General features: G+C 41.3%; 1 protein-coding gene across 1 annotated transcript in view; it reads left to right on the top strand.

Moving 5' to 3' along the window:
• Window positions 1-15,885, top strand: part of LOC149458732 (protein phosphatase 1 regulatory subunit 12C-like) — a 133,888-nt gene that overhangs the window by 80,747 nt on the left and 37,256 nt on the right. Inside the window, exons 12-16 of the mRNA XM_089681793.1 lie at window positions 45-188; window positions 1,093-1,183; window positions 4,440-4,571; window positions 10,840-10,924; window positions 14,005-14,117. Coding sequence (XP_089537919.1) covers window positions 45-188; window positions 1,093-1,183; window positions 4,440-4,571; window positions 10,840-10,924; window positions 14,005-14,117 — 565 coding nt within the window. The remainder of the gene's footprint in view (window positions 1-44; window positions 189-1,092; window positions 1,184-4,439; window positions 4,572-10,839; window positions 10,925-14,004; window positions 14,118-15,885) is intronic.

Below are 15,885 nucleotides of genomic sequence, written 5' to 3'. Positions count from 1 at the left end.
AGTATTTAAAGAAAAACAAATGTCTTCTTCGGTCAACTTAATAGAGAGACAGAATGTGGGCTACAATTGAAACTTGACACAGATCCTACCACACAATTGCACACAAACGCCTTGACCAGCATGACTGCCACCACCTCCACGTCATCATCCAGCACAAGCTCCACTGTTGACCCCAAAGACAAACGAAGGTAGGACACTTTTTTTTTTTTCTCCACCTGCAAGTCATTCTACTAATGAACCTTTCTGCTAAGTTGATAGCCTGTAGTAGTGTGTATTGCTTGACTTTGCTGGGCATGTGTTTTGCTTTTATCCATGTATACACAGGTTCACCGTTTTTAATTCGCTGTTGAAATTTTAAGTTATATTGTCAGATTCATTGGCAAATGGCTTAATACACAAATTAAAAAAAATATATGGAAGGAGTTTTACTTGCCCAAAGTATTTACACAGAGAGCTTTACAGAGCTCTGAACTGGTATCAGCCTTTTGCAATGCCCTGTACAGCAGAGCTCAGACATGGAGAATGAGAAACATTACTAGAAGTGAACAGTCATCCTACAAGGGAGAGACAAGTTCATCGGCTTGCTTTTTTTTTTCCTGTCCAGTCATAGGTAGGGACAATACCTCCTAGGGGCCCTAAAATAGATGTGGATGTAGATGATCATCCATATGTATCATCCGTTAAAGTCCATAAAAATCTATTTTTTTGTTTTTACTTTTGTCACCTATGATTGTTTTTTGCAGCAACTAAAAAAACAAATGCAAGCACACATGTAAACTGAGACAAACTGAACTGTAAACTGAGGTAAACTGAACCGGATGTGCAAACTGATGTAACTTGAATTTTTCTTGGGGGAAAAAAAAACATGACTGAACTGATGTGAAAGGGCCATTAGTGTTAAGTGCAGCAAAGAAATTCAGGACAAGGCTGTGCTGTGAGGCAGAAGGTTCAGGTTTTGATGGATATAAATACAAAATCTTTGACAGAACAGCTTTTGTTAATATTTCTTCTGTTTTTGTGTTTTTGTTTTTTTTATCTCTTAGCCTGGAGTTCAGGTTTTTGCTTTAACATACTAAATGCTTAAAATTTTAGGTCTTACCAAACACCGGTCCGGGATGAAGAATCAGAGTCTCAGAGGAAAGCTCGGTCTCGGCTTATGAGGCAGTCAAGGCGATCTACTCAGGTAAAATAGACCTTTTTTTATGGATAACTGAGTTATGTGCTTCCACCTTCAAGTGATTGGAAACTGGCAATGCAGAACTAAATTGACCTTCATAAAATCCCTCTCATTCCCCGTAATCCTATATTAATTTTTCTTTTTCTTTTTTTTTTTATTTTTGTGTTAAGTGATGGTCACTCCTATTGAGGGGAAAATGCTAGCTTCTACCGAAAGATTCCTGCATGGATTTCTACTCCTGAAGTACACCACCCACACAGGCAAATGGCAGATTCTAGATCTGTACCCAAGGCACACCAGTGTTCCAGACCCTGCAGCAGAGAGAAGACTCGAGTCGGCCTGTAACTTGCTTTAGACATTGGACTCCTCTGTAGCCTAAGTAGTGCCGCTGACTGTTTACTTTTATTAGGACCATGGGGGCACACAAGCGCAAGCACCCTAATGGGTGGCCCTCACCACAGTTAAGTCTCTGCTTTGAACCCATGCAGCTGGAGTGGGCTTGGGGGGGCCATTTTAGGTACTGGTTCCATCGTATGACACAGGTTTACTATTACTGTTGGACACCTGGAGCCCACTGGTATTTTCCAAATGTTGACACTCTTCCCCACAGTGCACCATAAGCAGCTTGGTAGGCTCCCCCCACTGCATGACATATCACAAGTGTATGAAGATGGGGGCATAAGGGCTTCCATGCACTCTTCCAGCATGTGGGTCCCCTCGGGACCCTATCTTAGATAGCAGGGGAATTGGTCCTCAGCCAGAGGTCCATCCCTTCCTCAGTTTCCTCCCCTGTGCCTTCGAGTCTGGCTCCCTCAATCCTCCTGCAGGGAGGCGTTTTTCTGCCTCCATGGACAGTTATAAGACCAAGGTTTCATCCCTATGGGAGACCCTTGCAACCTGCTCTCTACATATGATCCAGAACCCAAGCTTTATTTTTATGGACCCTATGGTTCTGCAGTGGTTTCAACTCCTTCCCTGCCTTACAGTGTTGTGTAGACAGTTTGGGAGATGCCCTGCAACTGATGCACAGGGTGGACCTCCTATCCATTCAAGTATTGTTCTGCGGAGTTGGTGTGTCAGAAACACCTGGTGTGGATGCCCTGTTCAAGGGGGTCATCTCTTTGGTGAGCAGCTTACCACTTTTATAATTGAAGTCACTGGTGGTAAGACTACTTTTCTACTTGGCAAGCAGCAAACGAAGGTCCCCATGGGTAAATCTTTTGCTAGGTTTTGTAAGAGTCCCTTTTTTGTCCCTCCCAGCAGCTGCTTGGGTCCAGGATATTCCAGACCTTATGGGTGCAGGATGCTGTCTAAGACGGCTACAGACTTGATTTTCCCCCTCCACCTCACTTCATTTCCTGCAGTCTACTTTCTTCTCCACAAAATTTGGGAGCCTGTGCCGTAGCAGTTGCTGGCCTTTGGAGTCATTGTCCATGTCCCCACAAATGAGGAGTTTCAGGGTTTTTACTGCAAATGGGTTTTTTTGGTTCCTAAGGCCAAGGGCGACATTTTCTCCAGCCTAGATCTGAAATCGCTAAACCTCTTTCTTTGGGTTCATAAGTTCTGTCTAAGATGCTTGACAGGGACCTGGTCAGAGAACCATTGAAGCCAATCACCTGTCTTTGTAGCATTGAGCTTCTTAGTGCTTGGGTTTTCCGAAGTGGGAAACGGTCCGACAACATGACAGTTGTGTGACCTACATCGGCCTACAAGCCGTTGCCAGAAGTTGCACATTTCAGTAGGCAGATCTGATTCTGACCTTGGAGGAGTAATGTGTTCCAACCCTGACTGTAGTAAATGGTGAGTGAAAAATTGGCATGCAGACTTCCTCAGTTGTCAGTAGCTGGACCTGGGGGAGTGATCCATACACCCTTAGAAATATATGAAGCTCTGCTGCTGGTGGGGGACACTGTATGTGGATCTCCTAGCACCCAGGTTCAACAACAAGCTGGACAGGTTTTTTTTTGCCAGGCCCAGGGATTATTGGGTCTTTGCCATGGATGTTCTGGTGACATTGTGGGATCAGTATCTACACCTTTCTTCCTATGAAGATACTACCTTGACTACTCTGCAAGATTGAGATCTCTTTGCTTTTTTCTAGTTGTTTCTGAATCACTGTTTGGCTTTGAGCATCATCAGGAGGCGAACCTCAGTCTTCGCTATCATTTTACAGCAGTCGATGGCTTCCCACTCCCTGGAGAAGGCTATTGTGCAGGGGCTCCTCATATATCTCCGCTAGAAGCTCTATGATACCACATATGAACTCTTCCTGGTATTTTCAGTCTCCCAGAGACCTTCCTTTGAGCTTAGCAGGGATATATTCTTGGCTAAATTTACATGGATGGTGGTCTTATGTTGTCTCAGTTACCGCCACTCAAGGAGTGTCGGAGCTGGCAGCCTTGTCATGTGCAGAACCATCCTTGGTGTTAAAAAACAAGGTCATTTTGAAGCTGAAGCCTCTTTTTTGCCCAAGGTGCTCTTTCCTTTCTGCTTTAACCAGGACATTGGCCTGCTTTCCTTTTGTGTAGCTCCTAATGAGGTTTTATCTCCATTGTTTCGACGTTGCCCGTGTTGTAGGAACTCATCTTTCAGTCAGTCATAGCCTCTTTTAGGTAGTCTTATTAGCTCTTTGCTCTTCCTGGGGGTGCTTGCAGGGATTTTCTCTTCTCATGCCACCATTTCAGGTTCTAGTTCAAGGCTACTCTGAGGATAAGGAGACCCCCTATCCTGTTAAAGCACACTGTACTAGATCTGGGTCTTTTAAGCTTCAGGCATCTGTTCTGCAGATTTGCAAAGCTTCTACCTGGTCCACTTTTTTGAAGGATTACTAGGTGGATGTTTCAAGCCTCTGAGGATGCTAGCTTTAGCCTTAAAGTACTGCAAGTTGCTGTTTAATTTTGGGTTACTTGACCATTTATGTGGCTAGAACAGCATTGGTTTTGCTGTGCTATCCACCCATGTTTTTGGTTTAGCTTTTGGACATCCCAGTTGTCAAAACTGTGTCCTGTCCTGAGAAGTGTTGGGAATGAGACAGGTTATATGGGATCCTTACATCTCTGCTTTGCCAGTGTTACCTGGAGGTGGGAGCATAAAACACAGTCTTCTAAAACTATGCCTGTGTCCTGTACTGTACTCAAACAGATTTTACAGGCAAAAAAAAGTTTTTTTACGACAAGCCCACTTAGGCTAGCCTTTTAGATGTGGCTTATAGTTTCAGTGTACAGACATTTTCCTTTATTCTTGTAATTGATTTTCTTTTCAGGGTGTTACACTCACTGACCTCAAAGAAGCAGAAAAGACACAAGGGAAGTCAGCTGATCTTGCTCAGTCATCTAATCTAAAAGTTGGTGATGCCGGAGAGCGAGTTGATAAGGAACAGCTTCATGAAAATATGGTCAGTGTATTAAAATTCCTCTACCACTCCAATTTCATAGATTGCGAATTGTGTCCTTGTGTTCAGGGGCTTTGTTCAATGAAAATGATTAGAATAGCTTTGCACTCATTAGAATTTGATTACTATATGAACAGTCAAATGTAAAAAATTATTTCACTGAACGGTCTTCTGGTTTGTTGTATTTGACTAACTTTTCTAAAGCTCACCCATATGTTTTAGGGAGTTTTCATTCTTTCTTATTAAGACGTTTTGCTGCTGATTGTAACAAGTAAATTCTCATTGTTATGCAGGTTAAATCTGGAACTAAAATTCTCGCTTTTTACTATTCAATAAGAAGCTAAGTTCTAAAATATTTATATAATAAGTGCTGTGCTACATATAATCAGAATTATCAAAATTATTAAAAATATAATTAAGAGTGCCTGATTAAATATAAAGAAATAAATGTAAGTGAAAAAACATATAGTCCAAAATATCAACACCGCTGTGGCGTTTTACAGTTCAATTCCCAGTGGAGTCACCATGACACTTGGGATCAGAAAAAGTGTCATTCTGAGTGAATATACTTGTTCAGAGATCTTCCACCTCTAAACACCATGCACACTTGGTAACCCTAAATAGATGTGGATAAAACTCACAGATCAACCATTTTTTTTTTTCTTGAAGTCTCTTAGCCAATACAGTCACTACAGCTGGACTGAGCAGGAAGGCAGAGACCGCAATGGAGCATTGGCTAAAAGACTTCAAGCAAAAAAGGTCAATCTGTGAGTGTTATCAGCATCTATTTGGGGTCCAGATGAGATTGATCTGAAGAATTGAGGTGGTGGACTTCCATCCTGATGGGTTCAACTTGCTGATCGGTGGCCCTATATTTCATATGCTGTTTGGACTCCATATTTACTATATGTGGGTCCTCTTGCTCTGGTAAGCGTGCATGGTCTTTAGAGGTGGTGGATCATTGAACAAGTTTATTCACATGGAATGCCACTTTTTTGATCTGATGTGTCAGTGACTCCATTGGTAATTGAACTTTAAACATCACAACGGTGTTGATATTTTGGACTTTAACATTTTTTTTTCACTAACATTTGTGTTTATTTTTCTTTTTTTTTTTTTAATAATGCGCTCTTAATTATTTTTTTAATAACGTCAATAATTCAGATTATATGTAGTGCAGCACTTTTTATTATGTCTTGATCAATTGTGTCTGTTGATGTGCTAGCAGCTTTATGTTACTTCCAAGTGCAATTTCTTTTTCTCTTTTTATGGTAAAATATTTATATCCCTATAGGAGTTTTGGACACTGGCAACTGAAAAAAAAAGTTGAAGCTCCTAACCTTCATGCTTAATTTTTTTGCTAGTGTCCTAGAAGGTCGGCCACCTTTTACCTCAGCTCTACTGAAAAAGTCTTAAAGCGGCTATAAACCTGATTTTTTTTTTTTTTTTTTTTTTTCCCCTAAAATAAAAAAAAGATGTTATACTCGCCTGCTCTGTGCAATGGTTTTGCACAGAGTGGCACCTTACCTCCATGCAGGCTGCTTTGGGAGCACTCATGTGGGTTTGATCCAGAGCCAGTCCATAGACACGCACACCTTGGTCTGCTCCCTCTCTGTAGGATTTGACTGATAGTAGCAGGAGCCAATGGCTCCCACTGCTGTCCGTAAAGCCAGTGAATACAGGAAGTGTTGAGCTGCTGGCGGACGTGGTGCTAAATCAAGAATGGTGTTACAGGGTGGGGGGGGGACAAACATTGAGGGTTTTTTTACCCTAATGCAGAGAATGCACCAAGGCCTTTTTCCCTAAAGGGGAAGTTGCGCTGCTGTATTGTATTTGGATTCAGAATCCCAGCAGTGGGGGTCACCACAGTCTCATTTAGTGCACTCTGCTGTATAAGGGGTTGTTTTAGACCATATTGATTTAGTACATATCACTTTGCCTTTGGAGGATCAGCCTGCTATCATAGGACCCGAGTCAAGTATCTGCAGCTGAAAAGACCCTTTCTTTAGATCTGCTGTTTGAAGACTTTCTCTATGCAGACTGTAAAGTCTTGGACCCCACTTGAGACTGTGCTAGGCTAAAGTATATTGTATGAATGTCCACATGAGGAACCAGTGAGAGCTGCTGGGCACACAGGAGATAGATACTCCTGGAAGTTTTTTTTGTTTCCCTCTTGGACTTCAGAAGTGTTTGTGTTAATGACAGGGTCATTTTTACGGGCTTCAGCATCCCACAAAAAAAAGGGGCAAGAATCCTACAGATAGCCAAATCTAAAAAAAATTGATTGTAAAATAGTCTGGCAAATGGGTAACTCAGCTGCTTTCAGGATGTTTTGGACACTGGCAAAACAAAAGGCCAATAAGCAAGCTTATACTTAACCCATCCTCCAACCTCCATGCCTCATTTTGTTTAGTGTCCTTAAGTGGTTGGTAGATTTTTCCTCCGCTTTCCTATGGAAAACATTAAATCATTTTTGCTACAATTTTTTCCCCTTCAGGCAAGATATTAAATATTTTTCCTTGGTCAACTTAAATCAAAACCTAAGGATAGGTTCACCTTTGGAACATGTTACATGTCCCACCCATTTTCAAGAATCTTTTCCCCACACCCATTGTCACAATTTATAAATAACGTGGCTGTGCGGAACTCCTCCCACACAGCCACGTCATTTATTCAGTTTCCTGTGAGTGAATGCCCACAAGTACCACTGGCCTTTGCTGCTGACTGCTTGTAGTTTTCATAGAACTGCAAGGATGCTGGAGAGTGCTCTTGTAGTCCATTGAGCTTCCTGCTCTTGGGTAACTGCCTGCTCATACGAGGTACGGGCAGACAGCTATCCTAAGAGCCTTCAGGAGCCTGAGATTACATCCATGATCTACTGATCGCATGTGCAATGCTTTATAGGCTGCTTACAAATAAAAATGCACATTTTTTGAACCTGCAGAAAGCTTTTAGGGCAGTTTTAAATGGTTAATTTGGACAAAGCTGGTCCAAACAAACTATTACATTCACTAAGAGATGCATCAACTGGGAGCACTAAAATCAGTGCAGTCTCAGCTATATACAGTATTCAATGCGTGTGAATACAAAATTTCCCCTGACTGAGGTGGGCAGAGAATGTCACAATCTCAGACTCAGCCATCAGGACTTGCTTCATCTGTGAAGACTTGGATAATACTCATTGCTTTCCAGCCTGATTGTGACACTGAAACCATTTAGACTGTTTAGGTATAATCATTATCAATTGGAGCATTTATCTAAGCATGTTCTGAAAGAGCTAATTTCAAGTCACATCTATGGACAGCCTTGGGCTGCCTAATTGTTGACTGGAGCCCCTTGTCTTCATATGTGAATATATGACTATAAGTAATCATATATACCTCTGCATTTCATACGTATATCTACAGCTGGGAGCTGTGATTATTAGCTTGGGTTACTTGCAAATACTTTATAATTTAACATAGACAAACATCAACTTGTGTTTGGCCTTTGCTTTCCTATAGTTGACTAATCAATACTACAGCTTTGCATTCAGTCATTTGATTAAATCCTTTGATTAAATGCTTGTTTTTTGGCCCAAATAGCCTCCACGTGGTACATTTTGCTCCAAGAGTGAACTGCCAGACTTTGATTTAAAGCCTGTCACCAGCTTTTGAGTTATGCATTAACCTTTTTATGGGCCCACAGGCTGCCCTCTCCTTTTTGGCAGGAGCCACATGGATAGGATTTTTAATATCCATTATTTATGTATTTATTTGTAGCTCTTCTAGTTGACCTCCCCTTGCAAGCATGTTAGCCTCTGTATCTACCTAAACTGCCTCTACACCAATCCAACAAAAATGTGTCTACTTTATCACACTGCAGTGGGATCAATTCTTTGAGCTTAATTTTGCATTATTACAACTACTATTTGGATGGATCTATGTAATCTGGCACCTGTCAAATTGCTTGCTTATATGAGAAGAAACAAGTATTTCTATAGGTTTCTTGAAGATATATATTGAGAGGTGTAGACACGGTATTATCAATCACCATACAACAACACCCAATAAATATTTACTGGCTTCCAAATTGAACCTCAAGCCGGGACAGATTTGTGTCCAGGACCAGGACTTCGGTAAGGCATACATACCTCTGGCTCTATTGGCACTTCATCTTTAGGAGTGCCTGAGGCATTCTTCATTTCTGAATCAGAGCTATCACACCCTATTCCTGTGGGGTCTGTTTTTTACCAGGTCATTTGAGGATTATGATGTGTGCAATGTCAAGTTTATTCCAGTTGACACTGTATGCGTGATTCAGAATCTGCTGATTTGCAATGTAGATTCTTCTAAGGTTTATACTTTTTCTCTGTGAAGAACACTGAAAGCTTTGCTATGTTCTCATTGGGATGCAAATTATACATTAAAATATACTGTTCAGTTTGAATGTTCAGGCTCTTCTGCAGTGGGGACAGATTGAATTTCCTCTTATTTCAAATGGTTCAGAGTAGCTTTCAAGTCTTCCCGAGGCCTGCTCCAAACAAATCTAGAAAGGCAAACGTTGGTGTTTTTTTTTTTGTGTTTTTTTGTTTTTTTTATTTTAGGTAATGTCTGAATGGGAACACATAACAAACATGTAGTAGGGTTTTCTCAATTTTGACTGCAAACATGGAAAGACACAGAGACCTATATGGAAAAAAGCTATCACCTGATTATTGAGCTTCCAAAGATTAAGGTCTCTGTTCCGGCTTTTACTGTTATGTCCATAATTGTGCTACTATCTTCACAGTTGTGGGATGCTAAAATTTTCTTTGTTGTCTTAGCTCTGGGCCTCTTCCTGTTATACTAAGTGTCATTTCATCTGAGGATGACCCTATCCCATGTATACATGCTTCCCTTTGGTACCATCCCCCAGTACTTTATTCTGAGTTGCAGGCTCTGGATGTTGGTCTGTGCAAAATTGAAAGTCCTTGCTATGACAAATCTAATATTCAAATGTTGGTTTCTGGATATAATGGGTATTCTCTCCTCCCTTTTTTTTCCACATAGAAAGCTTCCTATCATCCAGGCGTATGAGTCTGTATTAAACTAGCTCCCCTTGCATATGCATACCTCTTCTTTACTTGTCACACCAGATATCGGTAATGTACGCCAGACCATGCTAGTGGTTTCCATATTATATGCATAATATCATGCAGAACTCTTGTTTCTGAATCCCTACATCTGAACATCCAGCCTTTTTTTCTATGAGAGTTCTGTTCTATAGATCCTCTTCCTTCCTCACAAGAACAAGGAAATATTAATTTTGTTTCTGTATTTCTGCCTAAAAAGACAGTTGTTTGCTACTTTTGGTATAGAATTCTCTTGAATGTTTGGGGGTACTGTATGGACTGAATGTATGGACCTGTTTCTAGATGAAGGCCCCCATTCCTTCCAGTGCCTGGAAAAATTATTCATACCCCTTGAAGTTGTCCACATTTTTTGTCATGTTACAAACAAAAACTTAAATGTATTTTATTGGGATTTTATGTGATAGATCAACACAAAGTGGCACATAATTGTGAAGTGGAAGGAGAATGATAGTTTGTAAAATAATTTTCACAAATATCTCTGAAAAGTGTGACCCGCATACCCCGAACTAATATATATATATATGAAAAAAAAAAATTTTTTCTCACACATACACCTGTGGGACCCAGATTTAGTCAACAGCAGGATAAAATCTGCTGTAGGCTGACATCGGAGCCAGTCCAGGCTCGGCAGGGATCTGCCGAGATGCCTGACCGGCACCTGACACAGCCACTCAGCATGCCTTTGAGAGCCTAAGCAAGCCATTCCCGCCCCCCTGCACAGTCTGGTGCTCCAGTGGGACTGTCGGTCACTGCTCTGTGCTCAGAGTGGATCCTTGAAATGAGCAATCAGCAGTCTTTGATCTCTCATTTCTCAGTGTAGAGCCGGGGACACCTGCAACTCTGATCAATGCTACAGCCATTTAGGTAAGTATGTATGTTTGCTTTTTTAGGGGGAGGGGGGATCCTGCACTTTTCTTTTAGGGAAGTTGAACCTTTACAAAATTTAACATGTTTTCCCTTCTGTAGAGCAAATGTTAATTTTGATATGGATTTGAATATTTGAAAAGGTATATTTTTATGATTTTTTTTTTTTCTGTCTTCTTCTTTGTATATGTATTTGTGTGTGTATATTGTATATCTTTTTTATTTTTTCATGTATCATGGAATGCTTTTAAACATAATGTGATCTGTCTTTTTGTTTATGTATTCTTTTAATAGGAGCAAAGAAAATCTGAGTTAGCACTGAACACTGAAACTCCCACCTCGTTATCTGTAAATACTGTGAATTCTTCTGCAAAGAAAGGTGATATATTTTCTGTTCTAATTGACCCTTTTATAGTGTAGTTTTTTTATAAGCTAGGTTGTAACCAAGCTAACTAAATATAATTAACCACTTTCTGTCTTAAGGCTGTTTTAAAAGTCCTGTACTTCGTGGTAAAAACAGGCTCATGGCTACAGCTGCAGCCATAAGCTTGGTATAATTTTTTTGGGCACTTCAGTAAAAGATTTGCATGGCTCTAGCCACCTGATCACTTATACAGTACTGAGAAGGGTCATTGCCGCCCATGGTGGTACCTGGGCAGTCTCATTCCTCTGAAAAACCTGGGACCATGGTAAACTACCCCGGTATTTATATATTATCTGGATTTTATCATTTTCATTCAAATTAAATGTTTGGCGAGTCTCAGATTCACATTTTTAAACATATACTCCAATGTATCCATTTGATGGGAAGCTACAGCTTAGTTGCAACTAATACATCTTAATCCTACAGTATAGGACACAGGTTGAATATTCATCAACACAGCCCCTCTCCCCCCCCCTCAATTGTCCTTATGTGTAAGTTGTCAGTTTTTTGCTTTTTTTGTTTGCCTTGCCTTCTTCCCTGGAGAAACTTCCTGCACCACCCAATGAAGGACTAGTGTACTACTCACCCTTTGCTCTCTGTGGGGGAGGGAGGGGGAGGGAGGAAGCCAATCTCACTGATGGATAGCTTTGTCTATGAGAAGGTTGTTTCCTCTACTTCTGCACCCACCCCCGTCCCTACCCTCTCTCTTTACCCCCCCCCCCTCTTTTTATTCCTCTTAAGATCCAGCTGGGCACATTCCCCAGATGTCTTCTGTAAATTTGCTTCTCTACTTTGTACGTGGCAAATTGGATGAGGAAGGATTCATCTCACTCAATAGTAGACACTAATTCCTGCTCTCTGCCGCTTGTCTGCTAACATACATATACTCCTGTTATGAGTCGGATGGACTGCTGTTTGCTTGGACCTTCCCCCCCCCCCCCCTTTTTTTTTTTATAATACCTCCATGGCTGTGGTACATGCCTATGCAACCCAGACTTTAAAGACCCCTCCTGGGGTATGCCAGAGCGAAGCCTGGACTCTATAAAAGAACCTGTAGACAGGAATGACTGGGTCACCTGTATCTGACCATTACTGTAGCTTCAAAATCCTGAAATAGTTCATACACTTTCATGATCAGGAAACTGGGACTTTGGCATTTATTCACTACAGTGTAAACATTTCAAACTCTGTGCTAAAATTCAACTACTCAGAGCTTAGTCTCAGGTGAATGACCAGGTGTTAATCATACCACAGGTCTCAAACTTTACTGCCACATCTACCTAGAGCCCCTTATAAAGTACGTAGGTGCTACCTCCTGCCCTTTTGCCATGAGCACTTGGCTACAGGTCTGCATCTATGTTCCTGTGGTCTTCTAGGACATGCTTGCCCTACTTCAGCACCCTCCTCCATGAGTACCCCACAGAGAATATCCTCACCTATAGCAATGACGAAAACCAGGTGAAAGAGAGCCACAGCAAAAGCTTAAGCAAACATTTGCTCTGTTAAAGCCTGCCTAACACTCAATCTCGTAGCAGTGAAGCTTCTCTTAAACCGAAGCAGGACCCAATTTTGACACCAGCTGCTGTATTGGATTCTAGCTCTGTCTCATGCATGCAACAACTGGCCTACCTGACTATAGCAGATTTCGGCAAACATGTCACAATTCCTCAGACAACAAGTAGCTTGATTAGTCACCACTGTCCAGGGCTAAAAAAAAGCCAGGCTCCTTCTCCATCTCCACCGTCTCTACTTCATATGGATCCTGATATCCCTTTTCTAGAAGGGGCCAGAGGCAATATGCTTTTCAGTGTTGATATTCTCTTTTGCTGTGCACAGAAGCCTCATCATTGTTGCACTTGAATCTCCCGTCTCCTTGGGTGAAAAGCATTAAATCTAAAAATACCTTCCCCCTCCATGAACAAATGTGCAATTTATGACGATTGGGTCAATCCAGGAAATATTTTCACCCTTTCGAAAAACATTACCAAACTCTATCTTGTGGGGAAAAAAGTTCAAATTAAGTGGTATGTTTCGGTAGTAGACGTTATGCCAATTGAAGATGTTCATTCAAAAATTCTGAGATGCTCCTAAAAGCTCTTTACACTCCCGTGCCCAGCTCTGCAACCAGCTATTGCTGCAATTTTTCTGCCAAACTATGGTCAACTGCACTAGGGCAACGAGTAACCAACACAAACCTGTATTTTATGACTGTACTTTAACTGAGCAGTTACAACAGTTAACTTATACTCTGAACTTTTTTTATGAATGGCTCTAATCACCAATTGGAAGTATAGAATTTTGTGGCTCAAAGCCTAGTCAGCTGAAACTGTCTGTAAAAGATGTCTCACGTGTTGTATATGCCCTCCGAAGGGGGACATCTCTTTGGTGAGGCACTTAAATTCATTATATCACAAGAGGAAAGGTTTTCTTCCCCAGCAGTCAGAGCCATCAGTCTACCAAAAAGCAAAGTAGGCGTTTCCTGGACATTCCGACATCAAGCCTCTTCCCAACATTGTAAGTTCTCTAATTGGTCTTCTGTTCACACCTTTTCAGAGTTCTACCCAAAGCAAGTTCTGTCTTCTGCAGAAGCAGCTTTTGGCTACAAGTTTCTTGCAACAGCACTCTGAAGTTGGGTCTGTTGATTCTTGTTGTTGGACCTTCTTGTTCAGTGCCCTGTACTGTAGGAGTAGGGGAAAAGGAATTTTGACTGGTCTGTACATTCCATATCTCAGAGTACCGTGCAGGACTTGGGGATCCCCCCACCCAATTCCTGGGTTACTCTGCATTGCTTGCTACAAAACTGGGGGCTCGCAGAGTGGTTTAGGGATATAGGTGGATGCCCTATGGTTTAGGGATATAGGGTGTGCCCTGAAAAGCTTGCCAATCACTGAAGGTACCAGCCTATAACTTAGGGTCTTTAAATGCTCAGCCTGTGTCCTGTACTGTACTCAAGATATCTAATTTACATGTAAGTCAAAATTCCTTTTTTCAAAACCTTACTTTTCTGTGTTTAATGTTTTTATTTTTTTGTACAGTAGAACCTGAAGCGGTTATCAAAGATGACTGTGAAATGGAGATCTCAAACCACTTGACTACGTCAAGAGACAGAAGAAAATGGAGGAGGGAGCAACGAGCAGCAAACACAGGGGTATAGTTTTCTTAAGTAAACCTTAAAAAGGATGATTGCAGATAATCTGGATCATAAAATGACTGGATTGTTTAAGTTGCAAGTTCCAGTGAATTAATCCTTCCCGGTAGGAGTTCTTACTAGGCACTTGTCAGTGTCGGCTGTTAATGGTTCTCTGTGGGCACACAGTCTTCTCAGATCACTCAACCTTCCCCAGGCTTGTGGCTGTAGATGCTAACCAGACTCTGACATAAATTTTTAACCACTCCTCCATGAACTATTCTTTCATTTGCATGGTGCTCTTGGTCTGTTTTGCATGAGCTGAATGTTTCAAGTCCCATAAAAATAGAATGGGATTCAGTTTAGGGAAAAACATTACAATGGGATTCTAACGTGAAGCCAAAAACAGCCCATAGCCGTCAATTTCTTTTGAGCCATTTCTTGGTGGATTTGCTAATGTGCTTTGGATCATTGTGTTTATGAATTGGTTTGCAGTTCAGCTATCCAGCAGGTTGATCTCATATTCTTAGGAAGCACTTCAATGCTGTCTTCGGTTTACACCAAATATGACCACTGTGTCCACAGTTCATTGTTCCAGTTGGCCTGGTATTTGCCTATATGTTCAGCTGTAGTCTTACTCTGAAGTTTTTTTTGGACTTTTTCACAATAAAATGTTGGGGTCCTTGGAAACTTGGACTCAAATCAGTGGCCGCAAAACACTGCCGTACAATGGCCAAATCAGAACCCCCTCCTATTTCATGGGCCCCATTTGAATCCCCCTGATTTCACGGGCCCCTTTGAACTCTTCCCCCCCCCCCCCACGTCAACATTGTAGATATTTTGAATTATACAGCGGGTAAAATAAATATTGAACAAGTCACCAATGTTTTTCTGTAAATATATTTCGAGAGGTGCTATTAATGCTATTGACAAAAATGAAGTTACGTGTAATAAAATGGGACCGCACAGGGAAAGTGTAGTGAACACATGAAGAAAGGGAGGTGCAAAAAGGCATGAAAAGCCAAGACACCAGCTGAAATCTATCAGTAATTAGAATCCTGCCCCTTGTCAGTGCAAATTAATATCAACTGGTTCAGTCTCAACTGATGACCTATAAAATGGTGTTTCATTATCAAGGTGTCACACAAGAAACATCCCATGATGGATAAAAACAAAGGGCTCTCTGAAGACCTTCGCAACCTTATTGTTGCAAAACATACTGATGGCATTGGTTACAGAAGGATTTGTAAACGTCTGAATGTTCCAGTGAGCACTGTTGGGGCCATAATCTGGAAGTGGAAGGAACATCACTGCACCATGAACAGACCACGACCAGGTGCTCTTTACAAGATTTCTGACAGGAGTGAAAGAATTATCAGAAGAGTTGTCCAAGAGCCAAGGACCACTTGCGGAGTTCAGAAAGACCTGGAATTAGCAGGTAAAATTGTTTCAAAGAAAACCATAAGTAATGCATTCAACCGTCATGGCCTTTTTGCACGCTTACCACACAAGACTGCATTGCTGATCAAAATGCATGTTAAAGTTTGCTGTGCAACATTTAGACAAGCCTGTGAAATACTAGGAGAATATAGTCTGCTCAGATGAGACCAAAATTGAACTCTTTAGATGCCACAGTATACACCATGTTTGGAGGTTAAATGGCACTGCACATCACCCCAAAAACGCCATACCAACAGTGAAGTTTGGAGGTGAGGACATCCTGGTGTGAGTCTGTTTTTCATCATATGGTACTGGCAAACTTCATATCATTGAAGGAAGGATGAATAGA

This window comes from Staurois parvus, unplaced genomic scaffold (genome assembly GCF_062004578.1).
Source record: "Staurois parvus isolate SC_StPar_1 unplaced genomic scaffold, SC_StPar_1.0 ptg000279l, whole genome shotgun sequence".
Lineage (NCBI taxonomy): Eukaryota > Metazoa > Chordata > Amphibia > Anura > Ranidae > Staurois > Staurois parvus.
Note: the sequence above shows the minus strand (reverse complement) of the source record. Positions and strands in the feature narration are given on the sequence as shown.